Here is a 24,202-nt window from a genome sequence, read left to right as displayed (position 1 = left end):
CAGTGGCGAGAAGGATGGTACAAGTGACACGCACCTCCGTTTCTGTACTTTCTCGCTCGTTCTCGCCCAGGTGTCTACCTCCAAGGCAGCACAACGCCGGTTCGAACAGCTAGGCGGCTGTGCCTGGTGATGGGCGTGCCTCATACGAGAAGTCCACGCTTCTGGGTCCCTCCAGCCTAATTGTCGGAACAATGCCCAACAGTAGCGTAGAATTAATGTGGCGCGCACTCAGCTGCTGCATCGTGTGAGCAAGGAAACCGGCGAGGCGCCGTGGTTCTGGCACGAGCGGGTCGGGGCACCAGTGATAGGCCAGCCCCGCGAGCGTCTCCACAAAGAGGTTAAACGAGAGTCCACCGCTCATGGCGCCCTTGCAAAGACGCTCCAGCGCAGAGACCAGTTTTCGCACTTGTGCGGCATTGATGAAGAAGCGCGGTCGCGTGGAATCAGCTAAGGCGTTGATCGGAGCGCTTCCCCGCCCACTGTTGTCGGAGAGGAATCGGCAGTCTTCGAGCATGGTGAGGAGTATTGTCATCGACATCTGCGAGGCGAAACGGCCGCCGCATTGACTGGCCAGCGACGCATCCCGCATATTGCGTGAGGACTCCTGCTTCTTCACGTAGAATAGGTACACGCGGAGCAGATCCTCGTTGAAAAAGCCCAAGACATGCTGCGCTTCCTGCGTGTGCAGCTCGCGCGCCACCGGAGACATCCCTCTCTCGAGCAGCTTCAGTCTCTCCAGGAGGCGGCGCGTGCCTTCGACGAGACCGTGCTCACCCTTCTCCGATGCCACGGCCAGTCGCACGAGCAGCTCGGTAAACTGCGGTGGTGTTGAGCAGCGGATGTCCATTTCTTGGTAGGCGACCTGGCGCAGCTTCTGCAAATTCATCTCGCTCTGATTGCGTGCCATCGTCCTCAGGGCTGCGTCAAGCTGCGGCGTTACAACGTGGTCATACTGCGTCGCAATCCAGTCCATGGGCACATCCATCCCACCACCCAACATGCCGCTGCACTCGACAAAGCGCCAGAACGCCACTTCTGAAAGTGTCTTGGCGTTTTCTCCAGCGAAGAGAAAGAAGAGGCGTGACGTTGTGTCGACGTGCTCCTGCAGCAACTCCGGGAGCATTTGCGTCACGATAAGATCCCATATCATCTCCTCAGAGTTGAGCTTCAGGGTTCCGCGCAGGTCATCCAACGCGCCAGCTGGCAGCTTCCAGAAAGCGCGCCTGCCAGCTTCACCGACAACCAGGATTGGCGTCCCCTGCAGCCGCTCGCCGCCGAGGTGCGCCTCCTGCGCTGCAATAGCGCCACTGGTCTTGACTAGTTCGTTTGCCGCTGCGAGTGACGTGCTGAAGCTTTCGCTGATGGCCTTCACTCGCTCGACATAGTCACCAATGTGCACTCTCACTACGGCCTCATCCAGCTCCTCGGTTGGAACGTCGGCGGCCTCCTCCACTGGTGATGAGTCCGTGCACCCAAGCAGTGCTGCTTGCATGTTACCCTCCCTAAAGGTGTCCAGCTCCGCAGTGGATCGCAATACAATCTGATCCCACTTACGCAGTAAGTGCTGCTGGTAGAGCTCGCTCAGGGAGCACACAAGCAGATCCTCACGCTCATTTAGGAGGTCCGATGGCATCAGCCTGTAGCGAAGGGCACAATCCTCAGCGTAGCCACGAATGCGGCGCAGCCTGGACTCGACGTCCATCTTGTGGATCGAGAGCACCGAGGAAACCACCTCGGGGAACACGTGCTGAAGCAGGTAGAGATAGCGCTCGCCGTTTGAGAAGTCAGCCCCGAAGGCACGAATCGGCGGGAATGGAGCCTCACGTTCGCTAACTTGTGCTAGCACCTCATCGCACCACTTCCGCAGCAGCTGTAGCGCTGAGCTGGACAAGTTTTCCACGCTCGCCTCGGCGGCGGCATTCGCCACAAGTGACTGACCTTCGTTTTCCGAAGGTTCCTCACTGTCGTCACAACACTGAGGGGGCTGAGCTGATGGTGGCTTCTCCGACATAAAAGACTCGGCAGTCTGATTCGAGCGCAGCAACACGTGCGCCAGCGAATCGTACGTGCCCAACAGCTTCAGCAGTTGCGCCACGTTTCGCGTCAGCTTCTCATTATATTCCCTCTCCTTGCGCACCTGCTCTGCCTTCAGCTCAGCCACCTGCCGCTGAAGGTCCTCGTTGATCTGCGACACTTGCTTCATCTCTTCTGTCGCCTCCTTCGCAGTTTGCACCAAGCGGTTGGCGCGGTAGCACTGCAGCTGAAACTGATTCTTTGCGTTTCCCAGCTGGAACGCAGCGTCGTGTAGTCGCTCTGTCAAGTAAGTGCTCCGCGATCGTTCCACAAGTAGCTTCCAGTGATAAAAGGCTGACTGAACACAGAGCCGTGACATCTCTTCTGCCCACTGCTTCGCTGTGTTGTCACCCATCATGCACAAAAGGTGCTGCTGACGCACACGGTGGCGCCAGCTGCGGAAGGCGACTTTAAGTTGTTGCCGCCTTTGGCGCTCAATAAGGCGGCACGCCATATTTCTGCGCTCGTCGTTCGCGTGGACTGCTGCCTCCAGCGACTTTTGGAGATGGATAGCAGATCTCTTGTCCGCCTGCACCTCATCCACAAACATGGAGTGTGTAAAGTACGGGTTGTCGCTGAGTGCATCTTGCTCGAGCACCTGCAGTTGCACGGCGGAAGGTGCGCTGCACAGCTTCTCTGGGTTGTACTCGCAATAGAGAGCCGGCAAAAGCAGTTCGAGAACCGTGTTAATGACGCTGTGACCGGCGTTCTTGGCCAGGAGTTTGAGGCCCCACGTCGCTGCCGCTGCCTTGATCGAAACCCCGGCCTCGGTGGAGTGGTGAACCTCCTTCAGCATCGTTTCCACAAACACAGATGTAGATTGGTATAGGCTGCGCTGTATACTCAAGTGTCCAACAAACCGCGCGTAGTAGCTGCGGCGGATTCGCCTGTCCGTGGCGCCCTCGTCGCCTACGCGGCGCTGCATCTCGTGCAGTGCGTGCACTGTGTCGGAGGTGGAGTCCACATCGAAGCCGACGGACACCGTGCGCCTCGTCTCGTCACTGTTTGTAGGGACTGCCACCACTGGAAAGACACTTTGCTCTACTGCGGGCAGCTTCCGAATTGTCGAGAACTTCGTGGCACTTGGGGTGGTGGAAACTTTCGACGCTTGCCGTGACACGCTCATGGAGGGCATTCTTCTCCTTGGCCCAAGAGGTCCTGGCAGGGGCGGCGGCGGGGAGAAAAACAAAGCAAATATAGAAGAGTTTTGTTAACACTCACGCACACACAAACACAGCCGTCACATTGCGCGTAACGCCGCGCGCCGGTCCCAACAGAGAAATCCACGAGAGCGTGCCGCATGTACACGAAGGGAACACGAAGGAAGTGGAGAGAAAAGATGGCGATGAGATGTGCAGTGTTGTAGAGGCAGACAGGGCTCAATAGCGGCGAGAAGGTGCTGCGACAACAACTCCACAAGGACTTCCGCTGTACTTCTGTGCCACCACCACTTCTCGTTCAACGGCGGCAGGGGGAGGAAGTAACGCAATGCTCTTGAGCGGCTGGATGACCTGTCGGTGCAGTGAACATACAGACAGGCCTGCACTTCTGTGGCAGCTGCAGCAGTCAAGAGCAAGCTGCGTATCAGTGGGAGAGGGAGAGGCTACTTTAGTGCCGATTTCAGAGTATGTTGGTCGGGAGCTCATGATGGAGGAAACGAGACCTTTTCAAGGGAGATGATGGCGGGGATGTGAAGGATTCGACGTGAGAGCGGCGGGTGTGAAGAGCGAAGCAAGCGATTCACTGCCTCTCTTCTCGTCGCTCCGAATTCGCTTACTCTTCCGTTGCCACCCCACTGCCCACCGAGAGACGCCACAAGTGCCAAAGAAGTCAGTCACCAGTATAGGCAGCAGAGAGAAAACAAAGAAGTAGCATACCTGACATACACTCATACTACACGTTCCTTGTGAGCTACTGTGAGCACAAGAGAGAGGGGGACCCAAACTGGAGAGCGGTAAAAGAGAAAGAGAGCTGAGGAGAGGCATATATGCAGACGCATGCATATACATATATGTGCTTCACGAGCGCAGAAAGTGAACCTTTTGCGCATCCTTGTGTGTGTGTGTGTGTGTGTGTGTGTGCGGGTGTAGCTGGTCGCTGTCATCGATGTCCCAGTTCGCTTGCCATGGGGTTTCGGGTTTCACAGGATACATCACCACACGTATATGGCTGTTGAGCGTTGTGCTGTGTTCGTGTGTGCCAGTGGTCTCTCTCCCTCCCTTTCCTTTTCTAGTTACCTGCCCTCTTTGCAGAAGAAAACAGTCGACTACTTACATCAAGCGGGTGCTCGTACGCGGTCTGCCTCCCCTCCGCAGTCTTCCCTCGCCATCCATTGTCCATCTCGCCGGTACTGAGGCAGCCTCACGCACATTTGTAGCTAACAGCTCTTTCGATCTAGCTGGCACTCCAACATCCCCCCGAGTGCACACGGCTGAGAACCTCGGGCAGGCGTAGCATATTTGCTCACTGTGACTGCTTGCTGCGCTCATACGCTTCAAAGCTAAGGTCAAGATCGAGACGCACCTTCGTGTGCTGCAGTCGCATCTCTCGCAGGCGAACGCACGCTTCATCAATCTGCCGCCGAATCGCATCACTGTCAGTGGCGACGGCATCAGTGGGGACGGATGGTGAGTGGAGGGCTGAGGCATCGAGAGCACTGTCACCGCCACCCTTGACGCTCATGGTGTGACTTTCAACCCCTAGAGGCGATTGAAGCGGCGGCGTATGCGAGGACACCGGCATCACGTCATAGGCGCTGCTGAACAGGAATGGGTCCGAGTTGGGGGACGCCGTACGAGGTACAGTTGCTACCTTCTGCGGAGCGCTGGACGGCAGTCGCTGACGATTCGCACACTGCGTTCTCTCCTTCGTGGGTATCACCGGCACTGTGGCGGCGAGGTGAGCTTCATCCACGCCACTGAGACTCACCTCCGACTGCACTGCGGTGGAGCGCTGCGTGGAGCTGAAGATTTCAAAATCGTCCGCGATGTTCTTCCGCTTCAGCGCGTTCAGCGTAATTCTTGTACTTCGCAGTTGAGCAATGTTGGTGAAGACCGCAGCAGCGGTGATGTCCGAAGTAGCTGCGGTGGAGGCTGCTGGTACAGCGGCCCCTGGCTTCCGCTGCCGTCTGTGAGCTACGGTCGGTATGGCAGGGCCGAAGCGCGGCATATTGGTCTTTCCCCTGCGCCCATTCGAGGTTGAAGCTTTACCAGGTGGGACCTCGGCTGCTCCATCGCATTTTCGCACTGCACCATCGCGCAGCAGTGCCAGCGCCTTGTCCTTCATCACCGTTAGCCTAAGAAAGGCTTCGTTGGCGCTCGGGTTGGGGTTCTTGTCGGGATGGGTGCACACGGCCAGGCACTGAAATAACTTCTGCACGCTCTCCGCTGAGTCACGAAGCAGCACTTCTGGAGACACGAGAGGATCCAGAAGCGCCTCGCAAATGTCACGGTGGCGATGTGGCAGCGGCACCCTTTGGGGGTTGAGAAGAACACGACAGATGCGTGCCATGCGACTGTACCTGGTTGGGTTCAGTTTTTCTAACGAGTTGTACAGGGACGAGGCGTTGGCGACATCGCCGTTGCTCAAGAAACTTCCTGCGAGTCGGTCCATCTATCCCTCTACTGTTGCAAACACACCCACACAGTGTGCTGCTCGAGTGCAGGGTGGCGCCACTCCCCCATGACAGTCCTGGAGGTGACAAGACAACAAGCGACGCACAGAGAGAGGGTTCGCATAGGGGGAACCACAGGTGGGGAAGGGGGCAGTGAGGGAAAGGGCAGACGAGAACTGAAGAGGGTGATGGGAGTAAGAGGTGCGAGGGGGGAGAAGGGGTAACACTTGCTCAGCGTCTGCTGGAGGATGCTCACAGACAGTCAGAATCCAAGGCTCTCGGTGTCGTTGCATGAAGCTGTTAAGAGTAGGTCTGGGGTGGTTGGTGTCCCATCACCTGTTTGTGCCCTTTCTACCACGACATGTGCGCGCCGTTGCGCCTTTGTTTGACTTGGACGACAACGGCTACGTAGCTCAGCACGATTTACAACTGGAGATGTGAGGCAGCAACAGTGGCCCAAAGCGCGCAGAGACACACAAAAGAGAAAATGAGAATGGAAAAATTCGCTCACCGGGGTGCATGCGCATGCCCTGCGACTGGAAGGGGAGCTCACATTCTCACACGAGAGAGGAAAAGGATGGGTGCATTTGCTTCACTCATCGCTGTGTCAGAACCATCGCCCTGTGCGGTCAAACTGCTTGCGAAGATCGGCGGCGTCTTGTGAGTCTTTGCCGTAGCGCGTACCATCTTTCTTGAGTACCCCTACAACGATGAACGGATGGGTGTTTGGGGTCTTCACACCGTCTCCCAGTCGCACCTCAAACACTGGGTACTCTATCAGCGTCTCCCAGTCGTACTCCTTGCCGGCACGCTGGCGGAACTCGCAGCGATACGTAATTTGTAGCCAGTCGTCCTGTGACATCTGCCCCATGTAGCATGTCACCAAATTGAACGAGTCCACCTCTATCTCGTATGTGCTCTTCGACCCTTGCTGCTTCAACGACCGCCAGCTCTTCTTAGCAAAGTCCTCGTTCATGCGCCCCCTGATTTCTTTAAGGATTCGGTCTGCCTCTCCGTGCGTGGTGATGCGCTGCAGTGTTTTGAAGCAGTCCGGGCTCTTTTCATACGAGAGTGTCTTGAACTGGATGAACAGCTCCTTCAGCTGTGCAGGGTCGAAATCTGGGCGGCGGTCCATTAGCTTGCGCATTGTCACGAAACGCCGGAACGCTTTCTTCACTCCCGCGAAGGACGTGTAGCGTATGGGTGTTATGTCTGGGTCCATGATGCAGTCCATAGACGCAAATCGCATCTGCTTCATCCACTGCTCCTTGTCAAAGTCGTAGTCAGTTCGCTTCTGTGAGGCAGTCTGGCTATCAATTTCCCACCGCGTCTGCACGCTTCGATTCATGTTCATAAAGCACTGCTGAACACCAAGCAGTGGTGGCGCAGCCACTCCCGCCATCTGCGCTGCTCGCCGCACGGGCATTGCAAACTGACGAAGCATGGTGGGGTTTCGTGTCAAGTGGTACGTGAGTGTGTGTCGGTTACACCTATTGGCAGATGCGTGCGTGTGCGCATGGAGGAGGCGAGAGAGGCCGAGGGAGGAGGGACAACTCCGCTCCTTTGGCAGAAGAGACATGGGGAGGAAAGAAAGCTGGAAAGAGTTGTAGCGGTGTGTGGAGTTGGTGGCTGTGGACATAGCAGCGAGTGAGTCACGGCAGTTGTCGCATACGCATTTTGTTGCTGCTATTTCCCTCAATCAGCGCAGTTGTCCACTTACATCATGGCCACAGGCGAGAGGGTGGAGTGGGACGCTAAAGTCTTTGGATTCAGCAGAGAGTCGTTCTGTAGTGTTGCTTTTCGTTGAACCGCTCCGCGCACAAGAACAAGTAAAGAGGATGAGCAAGCATAGAAAAGATAGAAATCAATGTGAAACCAAGCCAACGAGAAATGCGACCGAAATAGTTTTTTTGCGCACAGAGCGCTCATTCTCTGTCGTAGAGCACAAGCGCAGACTCTCCACTCCGCCCGGCCTGTCACAGGCTCCCCATCCGTGTGGTGTGACGCAGCGCCATCCAGTACGTGGCTTCTCCCCACAGAGTGTGGGCACAGGAGCCTGGGCAGCCACGCGCTGAGGGGTGTCCCCCCGCTATGTGGGGTTTTGACATCTGCTCAAATGGAAAACGAGAGAACATCAGGGGAAGGCGCTAGATAGGATGGCGCCAAGGGTGATCAGCCCCACTCCTTCCTGGGGAAGAAAACTAGCATTAGGTTAGTAGCAAAGCTAGCGCGACTTCGATTGCGCGAGGGGGCGCCACTCACGTACTCACGATGCAGCAATCCCATGCGGATCAGGCGGAGGTTGTGCAGCAGGTACCCGGTAGAAATGAAGCTGAGAAGCACAGTGGTGGCGAGGCCGACGGTGGAGAAGATGCACCGCACAAAGTTTTTCTTCGGGGGCACAACGATGAGAAAATACGCGAGACACACGGCAATAAAGGCGCTGTATAGGGCGATGCTAAAGAGAAAGAGAAGCAAGTAGCGCTTATTGAGCTCACCGATGCAGCACCCCAAAAGGCGGCAGTGGTGATCAAACTGCGCAATGCAGTTATTACACCGCCTACAGTGACCTGCCTGTGAGGGACGGTGAATGTGACAAGTCATGCAGTACGGGAGCGTCGTGCAGTACTCCTTCGTGGCTGGACTGCTCAGCAGCGGGGGAAGGTTGTTTTTGGGCAAAATCCCTGGATTTGTGAGTGATGTGCACAGGAGAAGTGTGGCACACACCACTGCCAGAAGCACAACAATGATGTCGGGTAACTGCGTCATCCACCGATTGGGCAGGAGGTTGGGATCTGTGAAACGGAGCGAGCCCCAGAGAAGCGCAAAGAGTAGCGTTCCACCTGCCAGAGTGAGCAGAACGAGTATCCAGTGCGATGCCTCCGGCGACCACAGCAGCTTTCCCTTGCAGAACGGGTGCAGGTGACCATACGGCGGCATCTCCGCAGACCTCCCGACGGTGATCATGCCTGCTTCCTCATCTTCGGAAGAGACCACTTCGAAGTCGCTCATGAGGAGTGGAGATCTACGATGGTGGTGGGTACCCGCACGTTGATGGAAGTAGAATGCGCTATCCGAAGATAAAAACACACTAGGCGAATAGCATAATCGATTACGAGTACAGTGAGTGGCCTGAGAAGGACATTGATGCACGTTGTCGTGGGCGCGCGTACAAAGAGGAGCACGAGTGGGCACAGTAAAAGGGGGCTCTAAAGAGAAAGGAGACTCGATTGAGGGTGTGGCCGTCGAGAAAGGGGAAAAGAGGAGAGAAGGCGGGGATGGGATAACAAAAGACGCAATCGAGTTTTGCTAAAGAGCACAGTAACCCCCTGAGGGACCGCATTCAATGACAGACCGTTATGATGGGAGAACAAGTCCGACGTTGCAGCAGAAGTGCTCCCGTGTTGCAGTCCTTTCTGTGGGATCGCGGAAAGATTTCCTTTTCTTTCTGTTGTGCATGTGCGTTTACTTTCGAGAGAGCGAGGAGGCTCTCCCTTGTCCAGGAATATGAGGAGGTGAGGGAGTGGGAAGCAACGGCGGGTAGTACCCGGCTTCCCACCTCTCCCCACATACGTACGTACGCACACTGGCGCGCATGCAACACGAGACGCTCAGGTACGCGGACATGCAAAGAGGCCAAGACACCATTGCTACCGAGGAGCACCAAAGACCGCTTCAATTCCCCTGAGTACGTCCCCTGCACCGATGCCATTCCACGAGTCTACTTCAACAACATCGACGTTTGACGGTGTACTCACTTCGTCCAGGAAGAAGCCCCGTACTTCCTCTGCCGTGACGGCGTTTACACTGGCGCATTTCTGCACGGCGATGAGCGTTGACCATCCTGCACAAGTTGCATGGCGGCCCTGCGTGAGATAACGGAACATTGTGGACGCCAACGGCAGCTGGTGGGGGGCCACACCATCGACCACATAGAGCAGAAGAAACGCTGTGGCACCGCCACCAATCTCCTTGGCCTTTCGAGACTCGATGAAGCTTTCCCACACGTTCGCCAGCGATCCTCCCAGCTCTCGCACCTCGACTGTAACCTTCCCTTCGCCTGCGGGAGAACGGATAGTGAGCACCGTCACTTCCTGCCCCATCGTGGGCGTACACGAAGTCGGGACAGTGCGCACGACCCCCTGGCTGAGGTACTCTAGCTGGCGGACGAGGTCTGTTTTTCCACAGCTCTCCGTCCCCAAGACGTAGGTGACACTTGATAACATTGCTACCGCATGAGGGCAGGCGACGTGGTGCGCTATTCCCGTTCACACGCGAGTGAAGCAACACACACACGCACACACGCAACAGGCGTCTCGCAACGTCCCTTTCTTCTCTTTCGTCTGCGGAATGTCACAGACGTGCGGGGGGCAGGAGCAACACGATCGACTGCCCTGCACCGCGCCTGCTTTTCTCCAAGATGCAAATTTCAGCGGGAGTCGTTAGATCAAATGCATCCAACCCACAGGGAGGAATGTAAGGGAAGGAGAGGGGGGAGATGGTGTGTGCGTGTGTGCGCTGGGAGCGGGTCAGTGAGGAAAGTGGTGTGGGCAAAGGGGGCACTGCAACCGGTACACAGGGTGAGGGTACAAAGGAACACAGTGGACAATTTCAGCAACACGTTAGGCTACTCAGACCCCTGATCCAGGGAAGAGATGAAGCGCACTGTCGAACGATCAACGCTACTCTACATTACGCAAGGGTGCCGATGAGGTTGCAGAGCAAAAAGGAGAAGTGGGGGACGTGCACACGTGCTACCCTAGAAGGCGTAGTGCAGAATTACAGAGAGTGCTTCAGACGCAACAGCTGATGTTTCTGCTCCCTTCGCCGGTCCACATCATTCGCTTCCTCTCGGGGGCGTGTTGCGGTGGTACGCAACACAGTAAGACGAGGGGACGGCACCCTACGCTGTTCAATTGTCGCGGGGACCGACGCGTGCACCGCCGTGCGCCGCGATTGCGGCACAACCGGTGCTGTCGCCTGTGTTGAGGCAAGCTTTTTTTTCGTTCTCTCTCGCTGCTGCAATGAGGCAGTGACGACGTCGGTTTTTGGAGCAAAAACGAAGACTGAAGGAGCAGCAGGGACCTCTGTCAAGGGATGCGCAGGGGCAATTGGTGCTGGTGATGTACATATGACAAGCTTCCCTTCGTCGTCAAGGGAAAAGCACTCTTCAGTTGGGCGAAACTTGCTTGGGGCGTCGTCGTCCCCTATCGCTAGCTGTCCTTCTAGAAGAATGCCAAATTTCGCTTCGTTGGTAGGGTCAAGGTGCAGTGCCTGCAACTGCAATGTCAGGCTGACCAGGAGTTCATTCTCCAGCAAGGCGAGGGTGTCGGTGTTGGAGCCTGGTGGAGACGTTGTCGACGCAGCTTCCGCGCAGCGGCGCTTAAAGTCCCTTACACGCTCGGCTGCAGCATTTTGCGCCTTGCTGTGGTCGCTGGCCCCAGTCCCATATCGGCCATTCACGTATTCTTGTGCACTGTCAAGCATGATCTTAATGTCGTCCGACGCGGGTTTGAGTTCCTCCATAAGTTCAAGTATTATTCCAGGAGACCCGTGCAACACAATAGAGTTGCTCTGCGAGACCACCGACTCCTCTAGCGCCATCTTCACAAAGCATTCGCAGAAGTAGCGAGATTGGCCCGTGCACAGGCGCTGGGGAGGTGTTTTCTTGTCCGAGTGCACGAACACCATCCCCGCTACCACGAGAATGCCCGTTCTAGGCGATCGTTTTGAGGCGACGATCGTGTCACCTGCCCAGTACACACGCGCCTGCAGAGCTTGAGCGACGGCAGTGATGGCAGCCTCGGAAACTCCAGCGAAGCAAGGGCATGTGCGTAGCGCGGATGCTAGCGCGAGGCGACTCGTGTCACTACCCAAGAGTTGCGTAGCTGCGTGCGCGCAGCGAAGCTGTATTGCAACGTCGCACATGGCAAGCAGCGCGTCGGTAGGGATGTACCACATTTCACAGTACGTAACCGCTTTTGCCCGCAGCTTTTGGTCGTAGTAGTCCGGAAGGCGGCACGGCACAAACGTCTCCAGACCGACAGCGGTCCACGCCTTCGACGTAATCGTTGAAGAGCACCCGCTGCTGTCTTCCATGAGTACTCTGCCACGGCTGAGAAAGAAGACTTTATCCGAGTTCGCCACATCGTGACAAAGGACATCGAATTGCAGAAACACAAGCGGCTTCAGCTGGAGACGCAGTGCCCGCAGCGTTCTTAGCGGAAGGGCTTGTAGGACCGGATTTGCTGAGGTAAGGGAGTGCACGGACGGCATCTCTGCCAACTGCACCATTCCATGTTGAACAACGGTGCGTGCAACATCGATGACGTAGCTGTGCAGGGGGCTGGGTAAACACTGAACTTCCCGCGAAAAAAAACGAAAAAGGAAAGCTCAACATAACAGCGTCTGTCTGGCATCGCAACGACCGCTGCCTTTCACCACCAAGTAGCAGCCTCTCAGCATCGACAAGGTGACTCGCACGGTACACTGCCAGCGATTTCACGATGCGTTCCTGGGTGGATGTGAGATAAGGCAGTGCTGCCTTGGGCGCACCCTCAAGACAACGAGAGAGCAGCACTGACGGGCCAGTCGTCGGTGCGTTTAGTGACAGGTGTGGCAGCTCACCAGAGCACTCGCGTCGCTCGCTCTTTGTCGGTAACTGAGTGACTTCACCGGAGAGCACCCAGTAAACACGCGCTGCTTGCGGTGGCTCACGCGCGAAACCAATGCACGTCCCTTTCTTATGAACCACCATCACTCCCTGTAACAACAACTCCTTCAGTGCTGAGGCTGGCCACTTCGAAAAAAGCGGCAGTGCTTTAAGCGCGTCTATGCTGGGTGCATGATACCGCGACACCACATATGCCACATCAGCTTTTGCTCGGCGTCTCGAAATATACAGCAGAAGCACGGGGCTCAGAAGCCTCTGCAGCACATGAAGGCTCTTAGTCTGCACCACCTCTGGCTTCATGACAGTAGTGAGCACGGGGCCTGAGTGGCCCTACCAAAAAAAAGCCTTGCGCAGGGCTTCGAGAGCCCCGACACATCCTTACACGTGCGGGCACGATAGCTGTGTTGCATTCACAGGAAAGATGAGGGGAGGAAAGGGCAGATGTAGAGTATGGAAAGCCATTGGGATAGCTGGCAGCTGATCACCACTGCAATCTTCAGCTCAAGGAGGCTTTCCTCACAGAAAAATCCTCTGAACAGTTGTATGCAACACTTCCCTCGTCGTTGCAAGCTTCATATCTCCGCTCATTCACGAGTAATTCCAACCCGAAAAAAGATGCGTTGTTCAGCAAATTGTCAAATCAGCGCGTTCGCCCTCTGAAAACTTCCGCTCAGAGAAGCGCTTTTAACCCGATGAACGACCTTAAAGTATCTATGATACTGCCGACGATCTCCACCGTCATAGAGGCACGCACACTCACGCGTACGCCAGCGACGGGATCATCAAGGCAGAGGGAAACAGAGAGAGGGGGAGGAAGAGGGGATATATATATATATATATTATATGTATGTATGGGGAAGGGGAGGAAGATTGTCAAACAGACAAACGAAAAGACCAGACGCAGCACACCAACCTACTACCTCCAAAAGAGAGACAAACGATGCACACAGACACGGCTAAAATGCCACACACGCACACACACGCACACGATATGCTATTAAAACGGGGATCGGGGGAATTGCCGTTCATGGGACCCTACGCGCACCGTAGCAGCTGCCCAACGGCTCATCAAGAAAGGAAAAAAAGGAGCAGTCAACAGGAGAAGGTAAGTTGGTAGCGCAGAGCAGATAGTAAAGCAGAATGAAGCGACGCACAATACGGGAGAGGAGTTCGACAACGGCCACAGAGGGTGAGCACACCCCACAAAAGCAGAAAAGGAAAAGACAAAGCGGGGGTCACACCGTTGCTCACGTCAATCACCACCACACACACCTCCACACCGCCCCCAGGTCCTTTATTCTCCCTTACTACGTCATATGCGTACAGCTTGCGGCAGCAGCCTTTCGAAAAGGCCGGCTGACACGCGCGAGAATGAGTGCACTGTGTGACTATTCTCTTGAACAGACACATGCGCACACACAAAGGGTACAAACGCCAAAAAAGATTAGAAGGAATACAGGAGCAGATGAGGGGGGGGGGCACAGGTTGCGATAAAATTATAGACACACACGCACGCGCATGACACAATGGATTAAAGGAGAAACTCCTGTGTTGTGTTGTCACTGCAGGTATGCTATTTTACTCTTAAGGGATGCGGTCATTGACTTTCGCGTACGCTCTCTTGGTACCGATACACGTTCAGCAAAGCTCGAGTATCACCAACGAGGTGGGTCGCCTTTAGCTTTGCCCAGAAGTCCCGCCGCTCGTTATCGGTCTCGTTAGCTGAGCAGTCCTCTAGTTCACTTGGTAGCGCCTGTCGGGTGGTGCGCTTGTGGAAGATGCACTTGAACAAGGCAATTTTTCGTGTCTGTGAGCGTAACACGAACTTGTTCTCGGTCGCAGAGATAAGGCGATACACGGTCACCGGCTTCCGTTGATTTCGCCTGTAGGCGCGGGCGATTGCCTGTGCGTCCGCCTGCGGGTTCCACCACGAGTCGAACAGAACGACATGATTAGCAGCGGTGAATTCGAGACCGTAGGCAGCGATCTTAGTTGACAATACCAGCACAGTGAGGTCTTTGTTTTCGCTGAACTCGTGCATGGCGCGGCGGCGGCGGTCTTGTGAGTCTCGGCCACGAACCGTAAATGTGCAGACCCGCAGCGCTGTGAGAGTTCGATGAATGAGATCTTGCGATCCCACATAGAGGGAGAAAATGATGAGCTTCTCCTTGCGAGCCTGCACGCGAAGCACAATATCGACGAGCACCCGCATCTTGCCACTCACGTTGATGAAGGCGTCGAGTTGCTCGTTTTCAATCATCTGGGCGTACTGCTCAAGACGCATGGCATCGATCTCTTCCAGCTGGGTTGTTCGCAGTCGTGACGTATTAGACTGCGCGCGCACTGTCCACCCGCTTACCATCGATTGGTAGCAGTTGGAGATGAAGGCCAGGTAGCACGCGGGGTGTGTGGAGAGGTGATGTGGTCGGTGCTCCGTTGCCCTCAAGGCTGTCATGGCTGTCTCTGTGAGGCCCAACTTCTCTTCATACTCCCGTTGCACGTTGGAGGAGCCGCATACCAACAGGTAATCGTGCAGCGGTGGGAGGTCGTTTTCCATTTCACGAAACACGAACCCACGCATCCAGTCTTGGATGTACTCTTGCGCCATCACTGCATTGTAGAAGGCCCCATCATCGCCCTCGACGAACTGGTTGATGCTATTAGCAAGCTCCTGGAAGCGTTTCGGCGGCAGTACCTTGCTGACGCCTTTGTTCACCCACCCCACTAGCCGGTAGAGTTCGCTGGCATCGTTTTGTAAAGGCGTGCCGGACAACACAACACGGAGGTTGCACCGTAGGCGATCGAGTGACTCCGTCAGCTTATTTCCCTTCGCTGCAACTCGGTGACCCTCGTCCACTATAATGAGGAAGGGCGTAAATCGCCTGAAGCGTCGCAGAAACCCTGCCAGGTACTCGCTGTTGATGACGAAGACGTGGCCTGCCTTTGGTTTCTCGTTGTTCTTCTGCCGCTCGTACTCGAGGAGCTGCTGCTCGAACTCTAAGGAGTTGAGCCCGTCAGAGGCGACGAAGTGAGGAAAGTGGAGTCCGTACATGCCCCACTTGTTCTTCTCGTCCACCCAATGACTGATAATCGGCTTTGGAGTGAGGATGAGGATGTCCGCCTGCGGTGCAAGATGCAGGTGTGAGAAGCACAACGTTAGTGCCACGAGGGTTTTGCCCAGCCCCATCGTCATCGCCACCACACATCCGCTCTGCTTGTTCGTCCGCTCCACAATGAAGCCGAGAGCGGCAAGCTGCACTGGAGCCAACTGGCTCGCCAGGCGGGTCGGCACAAAGAGCGGCGGCAGGCTGCTATCGACTTCATTGATATTGACGGTGGTGTGGCGAATCTCCGTGTTGAGCAGCTGCTGAAGAATGAGCCGATTTAAATGCTTTCGTCGCTCCATCTCGCACACAGAGGACATTAGTCCAGTGCGCAGGTAGCACACAATGCTGGTCCGCTGCCAGTGATTTTCTGGGTGCACCACCTCCGTGTTGCCGTGCTCCAGAGACGTGTCGAAAAGAAGAACATCGCCAACTTTGAGCTGAAACGCCTTTTTGAGACTTTTGATGGCGAGATGACAGCCCTCGAACTCGCCGTTGATTACTGAGAGAACCCCCAAGCCGCTCCGAAAGTCACCCTTGTCAGTGTGCACGGCGGTACGGAAGTTTCGGTTGACAGTGATGGTGCTGAAGACTGTGCCGCACAGCTGATACTGCGACGGGATCGCTACTCGCTGCAGATGATGGTGCGTTGGGGCCAACTGGCTGTACAGCTTGTCGAGATGCTTCAGTAGCGACTCACTCTGTGAGAAGAGGCCCCAGTTCCTGCGGCTGAATTCTGTCTCTCTGCATTTGTGCTGGGTAGGATTTGTGAGGTAGTCATAGTAGCCCACGATTCCGGTGTCCGGTGGCAGACCACCGTTCGTGGCTGCCCGCAAATTCTTTTTTGTCACTGCAAGCTCTAGGACAGCTGCTGCTGCGCGGCACGTGTCCTTTGGCACACCTCCTGGAATGTACACCGCAACGACGCGCTGTCCCTCTCCTTCGTGGTCGTAGAAGATGGATGCTTTTGTCACTAACTCAAACCCGCTCAATGTCAAGTACTCTGAATGAAAGCTGTGCACCGCATCTACTGTCTCCTCGCCAGTGAGATCCTCGACGGTTTCCTCAGTGTCCAGGTCCACTTCTTCCACTGCCCCTTTCTGAAACAGCGCCGACGGCGCAACGCCGGTGAAGAGAGAGAGCGGCTCCGTCTCTGAGGCGCCGCCACTGCTTGCTGCGATGGACAAAGCGTGCGCACGCTCGGCTGCAAGCTTCTCAGCGTCTGACTCTGCATGAAAGTGCAGCTGCTCTGGCACCGGTGACTCGGACTCATCTGGTGCTGCTGGAGTGCCACGGACGATGAGGCGGAGATGTACGCAAATTTCTTTGACGGGGGAGATGTGAAGAAAGGGACTCCTGTCCTGCAGCGATAAAACGTCTTCGTCGGGCACCTGAACATAATGGAAGCAGAACTGGAGAATGCGGCTTACGTAGTCAGCAGGGTGAAACAGTGCTCTCTGGTTGCGCATGCTGTACGCGAATAGTGGGTATTCTCGCATATACAGGCTGTTCCGAATTTCCACTTTCTCGTGTTCACTCGCGGCGGTGTACCGCTCACACATCTGAAGCAGCTCGTCATCGTATAGCGGAATAGCGGGGAGGATGGTGTACCCACCGCGAGGGATCCCAGCGATGCGCAGCTGACGACGCTGCGTTTCGCTTGTAATCGTCTCCAAATCGCCAATGCTCGGCGAAGTGAAGACAACAGCGATTTCGCCGGACGATTGCACGATATCCAGTATCGACTCCAGCTCCGTGCTGGTGTTCGCCCGCGTCAGACCACTTGGCATGGCAACTTTCCCTCAGTTGCTCAGGAAGGGAGAGGAGATAGCTGAGAGGGGAGGGCAACAACTTCAACGCCACGACCACTATGATTCCACTTGATGCCAGTACTGAGATTACGTGACGTGTTTGTACACACTAGTGAAAGTGACAAAATAGCTAACGAACCAACGAAAGAAAGGCGGCAGTGTAAAGAGCGCGTAGTGTCCAGTCTTTCTTTTTCTAGTAGAAGAGAGCAGCTAGAGGGAGGGGGGTGAAGGCCGTGCAGGGATGTAGAGCATCAGGAGGGTAAGACCAACGCTACGAAGCGACGAAGCACAATGCCGAACGCACCAGCTGGACAAAACTGTATTCCTTCCCTCCAGGACGGAGTGGGAGGCAGCAGCTATCTCCAGCGGCCTGTCTCGTAACGTCAGCAAATATCTACCAACAGCAAGGGAGAAATATGCCTTGTTTCTTCATGCCACGCTTCGGGTATTAAGCAACATCAGGACATGGTTAAGCTGTTGCAGCAGACAACGAGCAAGTAGACGGGAAGAAAAAGGAAATGGCTGTGTGAGAACACCTGGAGCGGGAGCTATGCAGGTCGGCCGTAGAAGAACAGCAAGAGGGAGTGGAGGGAGAGGTGCGGCACAGGGGAGGACCTTACAACGGACAAGAGGACGCACTTCCCGTGAGCGCTTCTCTCTCGAGAGAGGATGTGAACGAGGTCTCATCGCCCATTTTCACCAGAAAGGATGTTTCGAAGTTGATTTGCGCACTGCCATCGGAGGTCCGAAACACATCCTTGTGCATGTCATTAAACGACTGCTGTGCATCTGGTTGCTGCTTGATACTAACCGTGTCGTCAAAGAGTGAAGAAGATGTCTGCCAAGACTGAGCCGGCCTCGATGCTGCTGTGCCGTGCTCTGTGAGGCTGCCCTGAACGGCATGATGTGGCGGTACACTTCGAGGAATATTGTCACGCATGGTATCATTAGGGGCCTTCGCATTGAACAGGGATTGCTCCACCGCCGCTTCTTTTTCCTTTCGGCGCTTCTCCTTGCGCTCTGCCTCGGCGCTTGGCGTCTCTTCGGTAAGGTAGTGGATGCCACGTCTTACTGAGTGCCAGAGCATTGGGCTAACTTGAGCAAATATGAGGATGGCCATAAGATTCGCAGTGATGAAGCTCATTACGCCAGCCTTGCGCTTGTGCCAGCTGTTGTTGATCCTACGCCTCCATGCGTTGAACGTCGATTCCTCTGTACTACCACTCGCCTTCGCGCCCACCTTATCAAATGCTGAGTAGGCGCTTTCCTTTGCTTTCTGAAACATCGGGTGAGCCACCACGCGCTGCCCCGTGTTCCTTACGGCTTGCTGGAACTGTGGATGGCGTGCAATGTAGGCCATCAGCTGCCGCTGCAGCGGACCCCACACAACCATCTTTTATTTATGTGAGCGTGTGTGCTCGCAGGTGTGGTTTTGCTGATGCTGACAACGTGCAGTTTTAGTGAACGGAGGTAGAAGTGCGGGGCAACTGCGTGTGAAGAAGCACAAGGCGGAGCCGCGGAGAAAGAGTGTACAGTGCCCGGTGGTGTACCTAAGAGGTCTGAAAAAAAAAAAAAAACTGCAGATGCGCGTCTGGAGGTGTGTGCGTTTTTCTTTGTGTTCTCTCTTTTTCCGTGCAGCTCAAAATAGAAATGCAGGCAAAAAAATATAGGAAAGCACAAGAGCTGATATCATAGCAAAACACAGAAAAACATAATGATGCCTGGAGTACATGGCGCCGGTCTCTGTGGAGCGTTGGTGAGTCTCTTGCAGTGCTCGGAGGTTTTCTCATCTGTGCGACTGAGAAAAAGTACTGCGCGCAGTCACTTAATGCCACCCATGCCTTGCGGTTCCGGTATGCTAGTAGAAACTATTAGCCCAAAGAGCTCGATGAGTACGCTCCTCTGCGCCGCAGCACGTTGTTCGCTTGGCATGCTACGTCCACAAACTATTTGAATACTCTCGACTCACCCATAGCAACGAGGTAAATGTGAGTACAAATAAAAGGTGCCTTCTCACGCTTGATGCCGAGCTTCATCTTGAAGTTGCTGAGAAAGTGGCCAAAAATTGATCTGAAAGAGGGTGTCGTCCTGGCGGAGCATGCTGTTGCCATTGTGTTTGTCACCGATATCCAAGAAATAGGTGACCACCGTGTAACCAGTGACATTGAGAACGAAATTCTACGCTCACTGCTCGACTTCAGTTCGGTCATGGTTGAACTAGCGCAACCAATTTATAATCGGGTCGTTGTAGAACGCAGCCTCAGCCTCCCCCTCACGCCTCATGATGCTGGCAACGGTGCCGCTGTTCAACACCACTTCAATCATGGCAACACTTTTTCCCGTAGAGATCCAACCGTATGGAGTACGATGAGGGACGAACACTGCCGCTTTCCACAGGCTGTCGATGAGCTACAACAGCTACAGTGCAGGCAGTTCTTCTCTGAGTTCGTCACTAGACTTAAATATGACGAAAAAGGAATCGCCTTGATCGATGTAGTTCTGAAAAGCAAACTATAACGGGAGCTTTTGCTCATGCCTCGCTTTGCACCGCTTGATTTCCACCGTGCAACACTCCACCAAGGGGCTCTCACACAGACACTTGACATAATATTTCTTCTGTGTCCGTCGCACTCTTAGTGCACACTGAAGCAGCTTCAGTACGTGAAACGCAGTCAGTGAGCCCCAACGATGAAGAGGGCAGTACACGTAGTAAACATCAAACAGCATTAACTGGTTCATCACGCTGAGAACCTTGACCACCGCCTTTAGTCAGCCGAGAAGTATCCTCCGGTATCCCCAAAACACAGTCATATCATTCATTGTGAAACGTACCAGGGGGTGGTACATCAACACCCGCTTCAGATAGTGCAGTTAATCCACATTGTTATTGACCAGGCCATTACAGGGCGGTATCACAAAATAAAAAGCTTCGCTAAGCATTCTTCTCGCCTTGCCGTGGAACTCCATCACTGGGGAAGACCAGGTTTGCCGAAAGACGCTAACTCAGCTTCAAACACGTATGTGATGGCATCGAGGTTGACGGTGTTCAAGTTCATCGCATTCGTGCGGGTATTGCCATCCCACAGATAGATATGCCTTTCAGCCCTCCGCATTTTCGCTCCGTAATCGAAAAGCTGCGTGACTGCTGTGCCTCCTCATAAATCACACATACACACACAAACGCAAAGTGGCACTCCTTTTCAGTTTTCCTGGTGTATACCACAGAAGCTGCCGTAGTGCTGGTGATTCTGTAGGTTAAGGTAGCTAGCAGTACAAATCACTACTTTTACTACCTCAGCACATTTGAAAGATCGATGCTGAAGCTTACAGTTCCATCAGCCTTCCAGTGCATTTTTGTAGTCAATTCGTAGCTGTTCGTTGCATTCTCACGCATCTACCAACATACACTCCCAGAAGAACTGCAAGATAAAGGTCCGAAAAATAACACACCCTCTCCTCCTTCATGGACGAATCAAAGATGAGGAGTCATTCAAACAAGCCAAGAACATAAAAAGGAGCTTTCTATTCAAGCTTCACAAACAGATTTCATGGGTATTACTCTTGTGCAGCTCTTCATGCAGATAATATAGAAGAGGCTGAGGCAAGTAAGGCGTGCAAAACAATGGCACAATAGGAGAGGTTTCTCCCTCAGATTCTACAATCACATGAACATCACGCTGCTTGCCTACAGCCACGTAAGCAGCTATAGTTGATTAGAGATGGCAACTGTGAATTTACTCTTTTTGTCCCTTAACACGAAAGATCACCTTCGTTCTGAACTTTTTCCCTTCATCCTTGTGACATCCAGCATGAGGGCTGCGACTAGCTGGAGAGTGTCATCGGCAAAACAGTCAAAGAGAAAATCTCGCAGCGTAGAGACCCTGCAACACACAAGACCCCATTACCACAGATGCATCATAAATGATGGTATATCCTGTCGCAGCTTTCCTCGTGCTCAGAGAGATCAGCAGATCAGCTTGTGCCTTCTGTGGCGGAAGTACACAGCACATCGGCAGCACGCTACATACTGCAAAGAGCGTTGGCACCGTCGGTTTGACAGACTTGAAAAGACTTAATTCGTCCAGATGCGCTCTGTCATTCAAGCATCAAAAAAAAAAAATTACGGCCCCATTCACCGCTAATATTCCATATGTTCTGGGGTAGTAGTAAATGCTCGACAGCAGCATCAGCATCTCGAGAAAAAGTGGTGCTCTCTTCCTTCCTAGATGCGAGCAGGCGCAAGTAATCACTGAGCGCCGAGTTGAGGAGAAAGCTTATGACAGGAATCATGACTTTCTGTACTACCAACAGACTTTGTCATTTTCTCAGACAGAGTTCCCTCAGTACTGCTCAATTCAAAAAATAGCCCATTCCTTGCACAGACGCGACTCTGGGTTTTCACATTCGACACGGAAAAAGAATCAACGAGAAGCTTTACAAAGAATGAATCGGGGGTCGACCTTCGATGTGTTTAAAGAAAATAAGTAGCAGAAGTAGCCACATGTTGCACAGCTTGCAAAAGGAAAACGAAGCAGGTGGTCGTAATGTGCATACAAAACAGCGGAATGGCCCCCATGGGAAGCCTATGGAAATTCAACATGCCTTTTAAACTACAAAGATCATGATTGAAACAATAAGGGCACATATTCTCTAATAAATATCTTTCTCGTTGTGATTCTTATCACTTTCGTAACTCTGTCTCTAGAAAACCTGTTAATTATCGCTTAAAGATAACTGAGTTTACTCTTCCTCACCGCTTCGCGAAGAGGAGCTTGACCACCTAACCCTTACGAAGGGCTCAATTATCCCACACAGCATAACATCCAATAGGGTAACATAACAACAAAAGCGCGTCTTTCTCAAGCACCCATGCGCGTGCTTCTGCACGAGCTATCGCGCCGAAGCGCCGTCGTCCTCGCGACGGCGCTTCATTCGTACCACGTCGACGGCGTGTGCCACAAGCGCATCTCGGTGCTTGTCAAGCGAAACATCAAATGCTGACAAGCCTGCCTCTAACGACGCTGCCACGGTGGCCTTTATCGATGCTGGGTAAATTTGCACTTGCGCAGCTCCTAGTGCTTTGATGCAGTTTGCGACACGTGCTACATTTTGATATGTGTCCACAGCGTGGTCTTTTTCCTCCGTCTCGGTAGCATAGGACTGCATCGAGCAGATCCATATGTTTCCATTCATACCAACGATTAGTTGCGTGTTGTAGTCGGTAAGTTCCACAAACTGGTGCTTCGCGCGTTTCACCAAAGAGGGACGCACACTCACCAAAATGCCCGGCCCTAAAAGCCGACCATATTTCTCGGCTGCACGTGTGTGCAATGACATCACACCATCAGGAGAGATGCGCTGAACCTCCGCCGCAACTAGATCATCTTGATCGAAAAGCTGACGCATACCTAGCTCATCACCGCGACCTCGACGTCGCAGTATGCCTCCAGGCTCCGTTACGTTAGAAAGAAGCATAATTGCTGCTTGGGAAGAGTTTACATCAACTTGCCACTTGTTGCCTGTTACCTCTAAGATCCGACCCACCACCACATCACCAATTTCGGGTTGGTACCGCGGCAGCAGCCCCTTCACCGATATCACACGATCCGTTACTTCTATGTACCCGTTGATAGCAGCCACAATTTCACCGGCCCCTTCGTGGAGCAGCGCCAGGTCGCTTGGCTTATTCCCCGCAAAAGTGTTAAACCCGCGCAGATACACTTCGTCGGAGCTCGTGCTCAACTTTTGACCAACTTCGCCTCCACAGATGGAGTCACCCACAATCACGACACCAGATGACATGGAGAAAAAATACGCTGGCTCTCCCAGCAAAATGCAAAGCACGAGAGTTTATTCTGAAAGGCTATTACTATCTCCTTGAAAAAAAAAAACAGGGAGGAGGCAAGGGAGGAGTGCAACACAGCATTTTGAAGTCATGAGCCATTGCCTCTGGAATTCTGCGGGGGCAACGCCAGGGAGGCGATCCTGCTGACATTTGGGCGTGCATCGGGAACTCGAAGACGTGGAAAAAATACAACGAAGGGCCTCAGGTGAGGTGTCCTCGTGGCTGTCGGCATTAGGAATGGGGAGGGGGGGGGGTCGCAAACGCGAATGCCGGGTGCGCTCTCTTGTTTCGGGGTGGGCTGCGGGCCGCGAATCGCGGGAACACAGCGTATCCCCCCAGATATGGCGCAGCGCAACCAAAAAATCCCAGTTCTCAAAACCACAACCGCGAATCCACTTTCTCCTGATTCGCGTTCGGGCTCTGGCTCCCGGTGTTCTTCAAGCGCTGGGAAATCACATCCGAGAGAGGGGGGGGGGGAAGCATGAACAGTTTCTTTCAAAAATATTCTCGAGCTGATCTTTTTGGTTGCCGACTCATCTTTTCTTCGCCTTTCGATTTGCTCTTCTGTTGCTTGGTCGTTCTCAGGTATGCGCAGCGCCAAGGACAACGCTAGCTACGCGCAGTTCTCTAACAGACACAATTCCTCATTCGGTGCTCACATGGCACTGGCTGGGGGTGTGCGCCTCCCGTTTTCTTGCTGCGGAGGGTGGGCTGCACGTTCTGTTGTTGTAATTCTAAAAGGCCCGGCGGCGAGAGCATAAACAGTAGTTCCGTTCCCGTGGCCGTCATTATGTCAGCCCACGAATGGGAGATAGGTGTCGTTCCTGAACCACGTGATTGTGCATGTTTCCTTGTTTCAGTTTCCTCAGCCGTGAGCCGTGCTTTTCTACCGCTGGCGTGGGTGATGCGCGTGCGTAACGGCTGTTTGAAACAACTGACTTGGGCTGCCCAAATGTCGTGCGAAAATGATTTCGGCTGCAGAACACACGTTGCTTGTATTTCTGGTTTTGGGACTCGCAATACTTTTCGCGCTCGGTGGCGCCTGCCTAATGCTGAAGTCGTCACGCCAACGCCATCAAGGCT

At 54.1% G+C, this 24,202-nt stretch overlaps 9 protein-coding genes and 1 pseudogene across 9 annotated transcripts, besides 1 other annotated feature; all 10 read right to left on the bottom strand.

The window, feature by feature from the left end:
* Positions 1 to 109: 109 nt before the first annotated feature.
* Positions 110 to 3,208, bottom strand: LPMP_140100 (hypothetical protein; the record flags this gene model as incomplete). Its single annotated transcript, XM_010698944.1, has 1 exon — positions 110 to 3,208. The coding sequence occupies one exon, from the start codon at positions 3,206 to 3,208 to the stop codon at positions 110 to 112; it is 3,099 nt and encodes a 1,032-aa protein (XP_010697246.1).
* Positions 3,209 to 4,536: 1,328 nt separating this feature from the next.
* On the bottom strand, positions 4,537 to 5,583 carry LPMP_140090 (hypothetical protein; the record flags this gene model as incomplete). Its single annotated transcript, XM_010698943.1, has 1 exon — positions 4,537 to 5,583. One exon carries the CDS (start codon positions 5,581 to 5,583, stop codon positions 4,537 to 4,539), a length of 1,047 nt encoding a protein of 348 aa, XP_010697245.1.
* A 710-nt stretch (positions 5,584 to 6,293) lies between these two features.
* Positions 6,294 to 7,325, bottom strand: LPMP_140080 (hypothetical protein; the record flags this gene model as incomplete). Its single annotated transcript, XM_010698942.1, has 1 exon — positions 6,294 to 7,325. One exon carries the CDS (start codon positions 7,323 to 7,325, stop codon positions 6,294 to 6,296), a length of 1,032 nt encoding a protein of 343 aa, XP_010697244.1.
* A 384-nt stretch (positions 7,326 to 7,709) lies between these two features.
* Positions 7,710 to 7,773: a repeat region.
* Positions 7,774 to 7,858: 85 nt separating this feature from the next.
* LPMP_140070 (hypothetical protein) lies at positions 7,859 to 8,698 on the bottom strand (the record flags this gene model as incomplete). The annotated part of the gene is made up of 1 exon (XM_010698941.1): positions 7,859 to 8,698. One exon carries the CDS (start codon positions 8,696 to 8,698, stop codon positions 7,859 to 7,861), a length of 840 nt encoding a protein of 279 aa, XP_010697243.1.
* Positions 8,699 to 9,336: 638 nt separating this feature from the next.
* LPMP_140060 (hypothetical protein) lies at positions 9,337 to 9,912 on the bottom strand (the record flags this gene model as incomplete). Its single annotated transcript, XM_010698940.1, has 1 exon — positions 9,337 to 9,912. The coding sequence occupies one exon, from the start codon at positions 9,910 to 9,912 to the stop codon at positions 9,337 to 9,339; it is 576 nt and encodes a 191-aa protein (XP_010697242.1).
* A 553-nt stretch (positions 9,913 to 10,465) lies between these two features.
* On the bottom strand, positions 10,466 to 11,980 carry LPMP_140050 (hypothetical protein; the record flags this gene model as incomplete). Its single annotated transcript, XM_010698939.1, has 1 exon — positions 10,466 to 11,980. One exon carries the CDS (start codon positions 11,978 to 11,980, stop codon positions 10,466 to 10,468), a length of 1,515 nt encoding a protein of 504 aa, XP_010697241.1.
* A 1,976-nt stretch (positions 11,981 to 13,956) lies between these two features.
* Positions 13,957 to 17,253, bottom strand: LPMP_140040 (j-binding protein, putative; the record flags this gene model as incomplete). Its single annotated transcript, XM_010698938.1, has 1 exon — positions 13,957 to 17,253. The coding sequence occupies one exon, from the start codon at positions 17,251 to 17,253 to the stop codon at positions 13,957 to 13,959; it is 3,297 nt and encodes a 1,098-aa protein (XP_010697240.1).
* A 637-nt stretch (positions 17,254 to 17,890) lies between these two features.
* LPMP_140030 (hypothetical protein) lies at positions 17,891 to 18,667 on the bottom strand (the record flags this gene model as incomplete). Its single annotated transcript, XM_010698937.1, has 1 exon — positions 17,891 to 18,667. The coding sequence occupies one exon, from the start codon at positions 18,665 to 18,667 to the stop codon at positions 17,891 to 17,893; it is 777 nt and encodes a 258-aa protein (XP_010697239.1).
* Positions 18,668 to 19,259: 592 nt separating this feature from the next.
* On the bottom strand, positions 19,260 to 20,243 carry LPMP_140020 (annotated as a pseudogene).
* Positions 20,244 to 22,164: 1,921 nt separating this feature from the next.
* Positions 22,165 to 23,076, bottom strand: LPMP_140010 (exosome complex exonuclease, putative; the record flags this gene model as incomplete). Its single annotated transcript, XM_010698936.1, has 1 exon — positions 22,165 to 23,076. The coding sequence occupies one exon, from the start codon at positions 23,074 to 23,076 to the stop codon at positions 22,165 to 22,167; it is 912 nt and encodes a 303-aa protein (XP_010697238.1).
* Positions 23,077 to 24,202: the final 1,126 nt, after the last annotated feature.

The sequence above is a fragment of the Leishmania panamensis genome, assembly GCF_000755165.1.
Source record: "Leishmania panamensis strain MHOM/PA/94/PSC-1 chromosome 14 sequence".
NCBI classification, from domain to species: domain Eukaryota; phylum Euglenozoa; class Kinetoplastea; order Trypanosomatida; family Trypanosomatidae; genus Leishmania; species Leishmania panamensis.
The sequence above is the reverse complement of the archived record's forward strand: the minus strand, read 5'-3'. Positions and strand labels throughout refer to the sequence as shown.